The 12,650-nt window shown below is 35.0% G+C and overlaps 1 protein-coding gene across 2 annotated transcripts in view; it reads left to right on the forward strand.

Moving 5' to 3' along the window:
• GTF2A1L (general transcription factor IIA subunit 1 like) overlaps positions 1–12,650 on the forward strand; it is a 39,516-nt gene that overhangs the window by 18,656 nt on the left and 8,210 nt on the right. For both annotated transcript variants that reach the window (XM_074205588.1, XM_074205579.1), the window contains exon 6: positions 181–788. In XM_074205588.1, coding sequence (XP_074061689.1) covers positions 181–788 — 608 coding nt within the window. The remainder of the gene's footprint in view (positions 1–180; positions 789–12,650) is intronic.

The raw sequence follows: 12,650 nt of genomic DNA on the forward strand, positions 1-12,650 counted from the left end.
TGACTACTATTCCAACGTAGAAATTGGTTTTGTTTGCTTAATATCTACCTCTGATGGATTTTGTTTTTGTTTTTTCTGTGGAGAGGGGGAGATAGGAGAGAGAAAATATGGATCTGAAAATAAAATTGAATTTTAAGAAAAGAATATTAGGGTTTAATTATATCTTTATTTGGTTGTCAGGACATCTTTATAAAGTGAACGTGCCTGTTATGGTAACACAGACCCCTGGCGGAGCAAGTATCCTTCAGCATCCAATTCAACAGATATTTCAGCAGCTCGGGCAGCCTTCCATTATTCAGACCAGTGTTACACAACTCAACCCATCTTCCATTCAGGCAGCTACTGAAAAATCACAGAGACTGGAAACTGTGCTCCCACAAGTCCCGATCCTCCATCCTGGGCCAGTAGAAAGAAAGCATTTAGAGACCGCGACCACCAGTGAGACCCTTGCACAGCTACCTGTGAGAAATGACCACAAAGCCACACCTGAGCTCCTGTTAAGTCAGCAGCCTAATTCTTTGGAAAACCCCCAGTATATGAATCTCCCAGGTGTTCTGTTTACTCCCCAGGCTTCTCAAACACATTCTAATGGGGAGCCGTTGGTCAACATTTCAGGTGGCATGACTCAAACTCTGGACAGCGACCAGATTTCCTCGGGACCTCAGGACTCCTTTCACCAACAGTCTGATGCAGAGGTGCTTGTTCTCAAGAACAGGATGGGTGAAAGTGGTTCCCTAAAGCAGCCTCACATTGTAGAAGAGCCTTGCAGCCTGCCTGCCTCAGAAGAGGTAATAATACCTTTGATGCTCTGGCTTCATTTCTTCACCTAGAAAATGAAGGGGTGGGATTGACAAATTCTAAACTTCTTCATGCCCTAAATCAGTGACTCTAGAAGTTGAGATTCTTGTGTTTTTGAAGTCACAAGGTCAACTCAAAACTGAGTCTTTAGGCAAGATCACCTCTTTGTAGTCTCACTTAGGATCACTTTCATTTTTTGTTTGATATTCAGAATTTCCTATCCTCCTAATAAATGACATTTATTACAGTCCTTCAATGTTTGCTAGATGCTTTATGTAGACTATCTAATTTGAGCTTCAACCATCCTTTAAAAGTAAATCTTACTGGTATTATCCCTATTTGATAGATTTAGAGAAGTTAAGGGACTTGTTAATAGCCCCCAAGCTGATGAGTGATAGAAGTGCTTTGCAGAGGGATTGGCACATGGTGCTTAAAAAAATGTTCAGTGAGTCACTAAAGTGGGATATGAACTCAGGTCCTGTCTGACTTGCAAGTCCTATCTATCCAGTTGATTCACATTGCTTGATAGCTTATGTCACACTGAAAACTTGAATGATGGTTGAAGAAAATGCATTTTGCTAGGGAGATAGAGTTAAGCCTCATGACTCTTTCTTGAATGAGGCTTGAATCATTTAGCCTTCCTTCTATGATTTTCTGCTTTAAGAATTGGCAAGGTCACAAAAGCTAACGAAACTACTACTCCAAACTGATATTTTAGAGCACGATGATAATGTACATCTGAAAATTTTGTGGAATAAATCCACTATTTTCCTTTTCACTGTAACTATTCTTTCCTAGAACCCAGGTGAAAATGCTCTATTGTCTGGAGAATTATTCAGTTTTAAGGAGGAAATTAAAAAAAACACACCCAAGTCTGTATTCCCTTCTTAGTTTAATTTATCAGAATTCCAATCAGACAACTGTCAGCTAGTCTTAAGAAATAGCTTTTAAATTAATCTCCCTTCCCCCACCTACCCCCCATAAATAGGTGGGTTTTCTAACAAAGGAAAAGCACAATAGAGACTTGTGAAGGTAATCAGAATTAGAGAAAGGGATTATACATTTTCTTTTTTTGTCTATGATGTGGCTTAATTCCATTAATTCCATTTATTCCATTTCAGAGATTCTACACTGGATTTACTTAAGATCTGATTCCATAGCTTTGGTTTTGTAGTTGATTATATTTCTGAAACACTTGAATGAAATTATGATCAACCCCTGACAACTTGGCATTTTATTTATAGGACCTTTTGAATTCTATAGATTGGATAGGAAAAATGAAGGACACTGAGCAAAGAAAATAAATAGCAGGATATCAGGGACCAAAAAGCCTTGATCAGTTCTAAAATACCTGAGACTGGTATTTTTTGATAAGTAAATTTTTAGTATTTGGAAAGTACTAATTCTTAAATGTGAGAATGTTTTTATTTCAGATTTTTTTCACTTTTTGTTGTTTGAGTGCCCCCCCCCACATAAATTTCACTCTTTTCCCAATGGAAACTTAACTTGTAGCACTATAGAATTAAGCAAAACAATTCAGTATATTGGTCACATCTCTACATAGACCTCATTCCAAATCTGTAGTTTGCCATCTCAGAGTATTTTCTAGAGTAACTGGATTTCTTATGTGCACATACACTTTTAAAATTGGACAAAAGAAAAAAAGTTGTTATACATTTATTTTGTCTTTTAATCATTTTTATTGTCATTGGAAGAAATCTTTTAATATAAATATTTTGTTTTCTAATTATATATAGTTTTTACTTATTTTTTTGTAAGGTTTTGAATTTTACAATTTTTCTTCCACCTTCCCCTCCCTCCCCACCATCCCCTCCACAGAAGGCTGTCTGATAATCTTTACACTGTTTCCATGCTATACATTGATTAAAATTGAATGTGGTAAGAGAAAAATCATATCATTGCAGAAAAAATAAGAGATAGCAAAATTACATAGTACATAACTTTTAAAAAAACAATTGAAAGTCTTTGGTCTTTGTTTAAACTCAACAATTCTTTCTTTGGATGTAGATGATATTCTCCAACGTAGATACCCTAAAACTGTCTCTGATTATTGTGCTGATTAAATGAGCAAGTCCATTAAGATTGATCATCACCCCCAGTTGCTGTTAGGGTGCACAGTGTTCTTCAGATTCTGCTCATCCCCCTCAGTATCAGTTCATGCAAATTCTTCCAGGCTTCCCTGAATTCCCATCTCTCCTGGTTTTTAATGGAACAGTAGTATTCTATAACATACATATACCACAATTTGTTCAGCCATTCCCCAATTGATAGACCTTTACTTGATTTCCAATTCTTTGCCACCACAAACAGAACTGCTGTGGATATTTTTGTACAAGTGATGTTTTTAACCTTTTTCATTATCTCTTCAGGGTATAGACCCAGTTGTGGTATTGCTGGATCAAAGCACTTTTTTATTGCCCTTTGGGGGTAATTCCAGAAAGGTTGTATGAGTTCACAGCTCCACCAACAATGTATTAGTGTCCCATATCCCTAAGTATTTTTACTTTTATTTATTTATGGCAATGGGGTTAAGTGACTTGCCCAAGGTTATACAACTAAGTGTCTGAGGCCGGATTTGAACTCCAGGGCCAGTGCTTTATCCACTGTGCCACACCTAGCTGCCTCATTGGAAGAAATCTTTTCTTAACTTTGATTTTTTTTTTGCAAGGCAGTGAGGTTAAGTGGCTTGCCCAAGGCCACACAGCTAGGTAATTATTAAGTGTCTGAGACTGGATTTGAACCCAGGTACTCCTGATACTAGGGCCAGTGCTCTATCCACTGCGCCACCTAGCCACTCCTAATTTTGAATTTTTAAGGACTTACTTCACTATAATAAATAGATTAACTTTACATTTACTATATAGAAAATATACTACCTAGAAAAGCTATGCCAGACAATTAAAAATTTCTATTAAAGCTTGCTTCTGAAGGTTCAGGACCTTTTAAAAAATATAGATAAAATCCAATAAACATTAAGTGCCTACTATTTGCTAAGAACTGTGCTAAATGCTGGGGTGGAATTAAAAAAAAGTCCTTTTCCTTCACTTTAAGAAAATCTGATATCAATAAATCTGAACTTGCATTATGGAGAAGTGTTATTATTTTGTAAAGTGTAGGATCCCTGGCAGAAGATTGTGTTCTTCCTCTAAACTATCAATTCTTCAGAATGAGTTATAACTTGATTTGCAGAAAAACAAATTTAAATATAACTTTGAGTAATTCTATTATTTGAAAAAGTGGTTAGTGGATTACTATGGGTCTAGACTTTATAACTGTAATATAACTTGATTTTTACCATAGGGATCTCAAAGAAGAAATTTTTTTCTTTTCACCTTAACTCCCACAAAAAAATCTTACTCTTGGGGGCAGCTAGGTGGCGCAGTGAATAGAGCACCGGCCTTGGAGTCAGGAATACCTGGGTTCAAATCCAGTCTCAGACACTTAATAATTACCTAGCTGTGTGGCCTTGGGCAAGCCACTTAACCCCATTGTCTTGAAAAATCTAAAAAAAATATTAACAAAAAAAATCTTACTCTTCCTTCCAATTGGCTTTTTTTCTGTTAATCATATCATTATTCTCCCAATCACCTTTACTTTGCTGGAAACTTCAGTCATCCTTAATTCTACTCTGTTCCTAAATCTAATTAGTTGCTGAGTTTTTTCCAAAATTTTTATCTACTTCCACAGTATCTCCTTTAGCCACTCTTCCATTCCATTGCTGCTACTTCTACCTCCATTCTAAATCTGGTTGCCTTTTGCAATCAATCCCAAACAATTTCTCTTCCAATCACAGAATCATAGCAACATTGATCTAGAACTTAGTAGGTCCAGAGGCCATCTAGTCCAACCCTTTCATTTTACAAATGAAAAGATAGAGGCCAAGAGAGAGGAATTTTTTTTTTAGGTTTTTGCAAGGCAAATGGGGTTAAGTGGCTTGCCCAAGGCCACACAGCTAGGTAATTATTAAGTGTCTGTGACCACATTTGAACTCAGGTACTCTTGACTTCAAGGCTGGTACTTTATCTACTACGCCACCTACCCACCCCTTACTGATAGAATTTAAAATTGCTTTCTTTAAATTTGAAGTTTTATCTTCAGAATTATAAATTTTTCAGACTTGAAAGAGATCTCAGAAGTGATTTAGTTTAACCTAGATCTGAAAAATAGTTTCCTGGTATATTTGACAAACAGTCACCAAACCTTTGCTCCCTTGAGCAAAGGAGAGCCTACTGCCTCCCAAGGCAGCACATTTCACTTTGGGGTAGCTCTAATTGCTTATAAAATTTTTCTTCACATTAAACTGAAAACGAACTCAAATCTCAGCCCTCTTTCAAATGATAGCTACTGTGTCTTCACTAATGTTCTTCCTCTGCCAACATAGTCACATGACTTCTTGGGGAAGAGTGAAAAAAGCATTGGCTCTAGTGTCAGAGAAGCTACCTCTGATGATTATCACAATACTCCAGAGGTGCCCAGCCCAGGGCACAATGGAGTGGTAGATTCTCCCTAGATCTTGTTTTAATGTAATGCATTAGCATTTTTAGCGGCATTGTTACAATGCCGATTCTTCCATTCCACTATAGAGCTTCAGAACAGCTATTGTCTAACCGATCTTAACACTTGTGAAGTTAATTTTTTATTTTTCACTCCAGAGTAATATTTTGAATTTAATCCTATTGTATTTGGTCCAATATTTATGTTAAAATCTTTTGAATGCAAACTCTGCTATCCAGAGTGTTGGCTATACTTTCCGGCTTTATGACATATGCAAACTTGATGAGCATGCCATTTATGCCATTATTCGTGCCTCTGATGAAAATCTCAATTTATAGAAGTCATAAACAGGATACTCTACCACATTGTTCCTTCTAAATTAATAGCAAATCATTAATGACACTATAGGTTTTTTCAGTTTTAAATCTACCTAATCATATTGCCTAGAGGAGAACACGAGCCTTTTAAGTGCTTTTCTGAATCATGGTGAACTTATATCTATGATGTTCTCCAGATGTAACAGACTAGTAAGCCTTTCAGAAAAGGAAACTATGAAGTCTCACTGTTTCTTTGTGCTTGCTTCTTTTTCTGAACATTTATTTGCTATCCCTTCAATAATGTAAACTAGATCTTTCCCAGGGATTAAAGTTGAACTCACTGGTCTCTAGTTTGCTGATTCTATTCTTTTTATTTTGAAAATCAGATATTCTCCCTTTTCCAGTCCTATGCTTCGTCTTCATGATCTTTCATATATCACTGATAGTGGCTCATTTATCAATTTTCTTTGTACCCAGGGAGTAATTCATATGGGACAAATTAATTGAACTCATCAGACCAGTTGGTGTTTTCATTCCCTTCAGTAGTAGCAACCTTAGCTACATAGTGACTCCTTATAGTTTGTTTTAGTCTGAAGATCATTCTTTTTAGTCAAGGAAACAGGAGCAAGATAAGAGTTGAGCGCTTCTTCATTGTCTTTGATAACATTTACCCTTGTTCCTTCCTCTCTGAGCTATGGAACTAGCTTTTCTTTGTTGTTTCTCTTTCCCTTTTCTCTTCTCTTTCCCTTGTCCTCTTAGTTAAAATTCATTTTTATTGTTGATACTTTTGTTTGCCAGTATCAGTACAATGTGGGACTTCTGTTAAGTGGCAGGCATTGCTCTTGTGTTCATCTGTTGTTCATTGCTCCAGATTCTACCTCCTATACATTATACCTTTTAAATATCTAGTAGGTTAGGAAACTCTGTAAATCCACATCTGTCTCTTTTTTTTTTTGATGAATCTTCTTTTTTGCTTCTCATTAGAATTGTTGTCTTTGTGTCCTCAAACTTTTGTTCCTGAGAACTTCCCTCCCCTTCTGTGCAGACTTTGTTTACAGAATTTTAGCCATGAGATCCTTTTCTTCCACTTCTGTGCCTTTGAAATTTCTTCTCCTTTGACTTATGAGCTATTAGTAGTGTGCTCAGATGGCCTTTTTTGTAATACATTTTAATGTCACTTTCTTCCAAAGTTCCTATCTTTTCTACCTTAGCAACTGGGGAAATTCATGTTCATTCTATTAACAAACATTTATTAAAACACTAGTATGTGCCAGCATTTAAACAAATAACAAAAAAATGAAATGATACTGCTGTCAATGAGGGGAGAGAAGGGGAGGCCCAGTGAAGGACAGGATTTGAATTCAAATTCATCCATTATGTTTATTGTATGATCTTAAGCCATCACTGAGTCCCCCTGGGCCTCAGTTTTCTCAGCTATAAAGTCATGGGACTTTGGGGGACTCAATGGTCTATTGGGTCCCTTTTGGTTCTAGATCTGATCCTTATGAAGTTCTCACCAAATTTATATGACATTCATATGCAAAATAGTTATAGGAACCATTTTAAGAGCAGTAGCAATTGGGGTTTGGGGAGGACATGAATTATGAGAGGTAAAGGCAAGGAAGAGACATGACCAGTGCAAAGGCATAGAGATAGAAGATGGGAATTTCATTTGTGAGGAACAGAGACCAGGCTAGTTTGGCTGGACTGAAAAGCCTGTAGGAGGGGGAATAATATACAACGAGATTAGAAAAATGTATTGCAGCCAGACTGCAGAGAGCTTTAAAAGACAAACAGAAGTTTATAATTTATCCTGAAGCAAGAGTTCTACAACTGGTTCATTCACTTGTTTTTAAAATTACTATGGTAACTTTCAGTGTCAGTTTCCTTTGTATTTGAATGGTTTATGTTATGTTTCCTTTGTGATTTTATGTATTGTATTTTATATACTTAAAACATTTGCAGAAGGGGTTTGTATCCTGTTCTGAGGAAGATTGCCAAATGTGGGTCTGTGATTCAAAAAAAAAAAAGTTAAGAATACCTGTCCTAAGACCAATAGGGAGCCATTGGAGTGCTAGACTGAGATAAATAGGGTAAGGATCTGGTCAGACTTGTGCCTGAAGAAAATCATTTTGGCAGTCCTATGACTTGAAGCAAAAGATTTCTGAAGTTCTGTGGAGGATGAAGAAGAGAAAAATTTGAGGAGCAACCAATTAGAAGGCTATTCTCATAGTCCTGGTGAGAGATGATGAAGGCCTGGAGTAGAGGTCTTACAAGTTGGAAAGGGGACAAATGTAAAAGAGGCTGAAGTTAGAGACATATGAGCCAAGAGAGAGCAAAAAGTTCAGCTGAGGTGGTGTACCTTATTAACAGACTGCCCTCAATCAAAATAAAGAGGATGAAGTTGGGTTGACTTGGGAGAATGAGAGTTTTGTTTTAGAAGTATTTATAATGCCTATGGGATATTTAGTGGAAAACATGTAATAGGTAGTTATTGATGTTGGACTGGAACTCAGGAGAGAGATATACAGGCAGAAGATAGAGATCTGGGAGATATTTGCATAAAGATAATTGAACTCCTGGGAACTGATAAACTCACAGAGCTTATCTCTCAGAGAGAGAAGCCAACAAAGACTTGGAGAACCTGCCCCTTTGGAATTGCAGGTATAGATAATGATCTGATAGTAGAAGATTGCTTCTGATACTCTCCCTGCCTCAGACACTCTTCAGAATTCCAGAAAACTAGAGGTCAGAGTATTGTGGAGGAGAGGGTGGTCAGTGGCCTTGGCTCCTGTCTGAAGTGAATCCCTTCTTCCCTGACTCAAAATCTCTTTGTTTAGATTGTAGCCCAAGCACTAGTATCCCTAGGTGCTAGGAATTATCCTGGGGATATCTCCTATTCTTCATTATTTTTCTTTAAAAATGAATTTCTTTTCATTAAAAATATTTTTTTCTTCCTTCTACTTCATAGGAAATTAAACAAAACTCCTGTAGCAAATATGCATATTAAAACGAAACAAATTTCTGTATTGTCCTTGTCTAACAAATATATGTCTCAAACTTCTTTACCCAGTGTCAGGAGATGGGGAACTTGTTTCAAGAGTCTCTGGAATTGTGGTTGATTATTGCATTGATCAGAATACTTATGTCTATACAATTCGTTTGTGTTTGCAGTGACTCATATAAATTGTTCTTATGGTGCTCATTTAATTCTGCATCAGTATGTAAAAATCTATCTGTATTTCATTGAAAGCATCCTTTTCATCATTTCTTAAAGTTCATTGATAGTCTTATTCATATAACACAATTTGTTAACCCAATTAATGAGCTTCTCCTTAATTTCCAGTTCTTTGTTACTATAAAAAGAGATGCTATAAATATTTTTGTATATGTAGGTCTGTTTCCTCTTTTCCTTGATTTCTTTGGGATATAAACTTAGTAGGAGGATTACTGGGACAAAAAAGTATATTCAGTGTAGTATTTTTTTGGGGGACAGGGACAGAATTATAAAATACTTTCCAGAATGACAGAATCAATTCACAGCTTTACTAGCAGTGCATTAATGTACCTGTTTTCCCATAGCCCATCCAAAATATATTTCCTTTTTTACCAACCCTGTCAAATCTTGCAGTGAAACATTAGTACTGTGTAATTTGGAGCATTTTATTTGGTGTGATAGCTTGGATTTTTTTTCTTTGAGAACTGTCTTTTTGTACCCTTCGACCATTAACTATTAGGGAATGACTCTTGTTCTATATTTGAATAATTTCCTTAAATATCTTAGATGTGAGACCATTGTCAGACAAACTTGTATGCACATTTTTCTCCTTGTTTTCTTTCTAATTTTAGATGAATTTTTTTATGCAAAACTTTTAAAAATTTTATACAATTAAAATTGTTAAAGGATAGATAAGCACAAATGATAAAATTAACTGGTCATGAATCTCCCATATCAATCTGAAAGATAATTTCTTCCTTGCTTTTCTAATTTGTTCATAATGTCCCTCTTTATTTTTAAGTCATATAGCCATTGAAGTTTATTTTATTGTATGGTATGAGGTGCTGATCAATATCATTTTCTACCTTACAGTTTTCCCAAAAGTTTTCATTGGTAAGTCCTTACTCCTGTAACTGACATCCATAAGGTTTATCAAGCACTCTGCTACTATGTTTTACTTCTGTATGCTATATACCTCAATTGTTCCACTGATATAGAATATAATTCTCAGGCAATTAGATTGCTATTGGTATAGCATTGAATAAAAAAATTAATTTAGATAGTATCATAATTTTTGTTATGTTGTCATTGGATAGGTCCTGATCAACTAAGATTTCTCTATTTAGGTCTATCTATTTTAAAATAAATTTTAATTTTATTTGTATAGTTCCTGTGTTGGTCTTAGAAGGAAGATTCACAAGTATTTTATACATTCTAAAATTATTTTGAATTAAACATTTTTCTATATCTTTTTGATAAATTTTGTTGGTAATATACAAATATATTGATTGATTTTTGTGGTTTTACTTGATGTCTTGAAACTTTGTTGATTAAAATAATCTTTTTAGCTTTGAACTCTGTTTTCCAAGCAAATGATATTGTTAGCTACAAAAGTAAAAAAAAAATTTCTTTTTGTCTGCCTTGTTTCTTTTTACTGTTTATTGCCACAGGTAGCATTTATAGGGCTGTGTTAAATAGTAGCAGTGGAAATGCGCATCATTTCTTTAACTATTTTGCATCCCTACTACATATAATGCTATGTCTAGGTTTTAAATAGATACTAATCATATTCAATCTATTTATTCCTATGCTTTCTTGAGTTTTTTTAAACAAGAAAGGCTTGCTGCATCTTTAAAAAAGTTTTTATGTATTTATTGATATAATCATATAATTATTATTAATATGGTTTGTTAAGTTGATAATTTTTGCAATATTGAAATCTAACCTAATAAAGAAAACTAGCCAAAATTATTGTTATAATTCCAATCTGGTCATGGTATATAATTTTTGTGATATGTTGCTATGTTTTTTGTGATATGTTGGTAATTTTTTATTTAAAAACTTTATATCAATTTTTTATGGATATTAGTATATAATTTTCTTTTTCTGTTTTTACTTTCATGTTTTAGATAGCAAGATCACATTTGTATTATAGAATTTTGTAGGACCCTTTTTTCCCTATTTTTTCCAAATAGCTTTTGTAACATTGATATTAATTGTTCTTTGGATATCAACTAATGTTTTGTTGTAGATTCATCTGGTCCTGGCCCCCCACCCCCACCCCCTTTGGGAGATTTCTGATATCTGAACAATTAAATATTTGAGCATCTATATGTTACACATCATGCTTTAATGCTATGGCATATACAAAATATAAGGAATGGCTTTCTTTGTCTTTGAGTCTCAATGGGCTCTTGTCCTTAATTTACCACTATTTGTATAACCCTGTAGTTACTCTATCTTCATCTATAAGGACAACTAGGTGGCACAGTGGATAAAGCACGAGTCCAGAGTCAGGAGAACCTGAGTTCAAATCCAACCTTAGACTCTTGACTCTGATTAGCTATGTGTCCTTGGACAAGCCACTTAACTTTCTTCAGATTGCCTTGCATCCAGAGCTATCTCCAGTTGTCCTGATTCACATCTGGTCACTGACTCAGTTGACTCTGGAGGAAAAAGTGAGGCTGGTGACTTCAAATCCTATTCTGATATCATGGTCTTCTTCAAGAACAGAGGACAAAACAGCAATAGTTTCATTTGTGAAATGAATGAAATGGTAATATATAATGATTTCTGCCAGACCTAACACATCATTGTTTTAAAGATGAAATAAGATGATATATTTGAATTTGAAAATTACTAATTTCTATGCTAATATTTTAGGTAGTGTAAGTATATAAAACTGACAGTCAGTACATTGAAGCTGTGATCTTATTGGATTTAGAATAATAAAAGTAATTCATATATGTATGTGTATATATATATTTACATATATATGTAAATATATATAGTGCCTGAAGGTTTTTGCAAAGCACTTTCCTCATAACATCCTTGAAAGATAATTATTTTATTTTTTCTGTTTATAAGCTTCTATTTCTGAGGAAACTGAAGCTCAAAGAAGACAGCTCACTTTTTCCTGGCTCAGAGAACTGTCATGTCTTTACTAATTCCACATCCATTGTTTCTATCCTAACACCTCATGGTTTCTTGAGTTATCAAAGTATGTGCTTTTTGTGTGTTTCTTATGCTTTATTATTATTTTATAGGGAAACTCTAGGAGTGTTTGAATTAACAGGGTGACACAATGTCTTTTAGGTCATGAAGGTTTTAACTACTTTTGGTTGTTACTCATAAATTCTATTACCTACTTCAAGTAACTTGAAAATTATGTGTATATGTATGTGTGAACGCACACATATAAATGTACATATTTAATCCATCCTAGTCACTAGGAATACAAATACAAAAATGATATGATAACACAATCCTTATTTGCAAGGAGTTTACCTTCTAAGTTGTTGTTTGTTGTCTTTTGTATATGAGCTTGGAAAGTTCTACCATATGTCAGGTATAAATAGGCTGTATGATCATTTGTGCATCTCACATTTCTTTTGAGCTACTACAATTCTGCTTTGCTTTGTAGAATTCAGTGCCTTTTTTGCTGCAGGCATGCCATGCTGGACAATTCTGTGCCAATGCCTCCTATGTTTTACATTTGATACTAAAGTTCTTCAGAGAAGCCTTGAGAGTATCCTTGTATCACTTCTTCTGATCTCCATGTGAGTGCTTGCCTTGTGTGAGTTCTCTCTAAAATAATTTTTTAAGCAAATGTACATTTGGCATTTGGACAATGAGGCCAGCCCATGGAGTTGTGGTCTCTGCAATAGGGTTTGAATGTTTGGCAGTTCAGCTTGAGAAAGGCATTAGGTACCTTATCTTGCCAGGTGACCTTCAGAATCATCCTAAGACTATTCAAATGGAAGCAGTTCAATGTTTTGGCGTGACATTGGTAGCCTGTTTGG

Source organism: Macrotis lagotis, chromosome 1 (genome assembly GCF_037893015.1).
Source record: "Macrotis lagotis isolate mMagLag1 chromosome 1, bilby.v1.9.chrom.fasta, whole genome shotgun sequence".
NCBI classification, from domain to species: domain Eukaryota; kingdom Metazoa; phylum Chordata; class Mammalia; order Peramelemorphia; family Peramelidae; genus Macrotis; species Macrotis lagotis.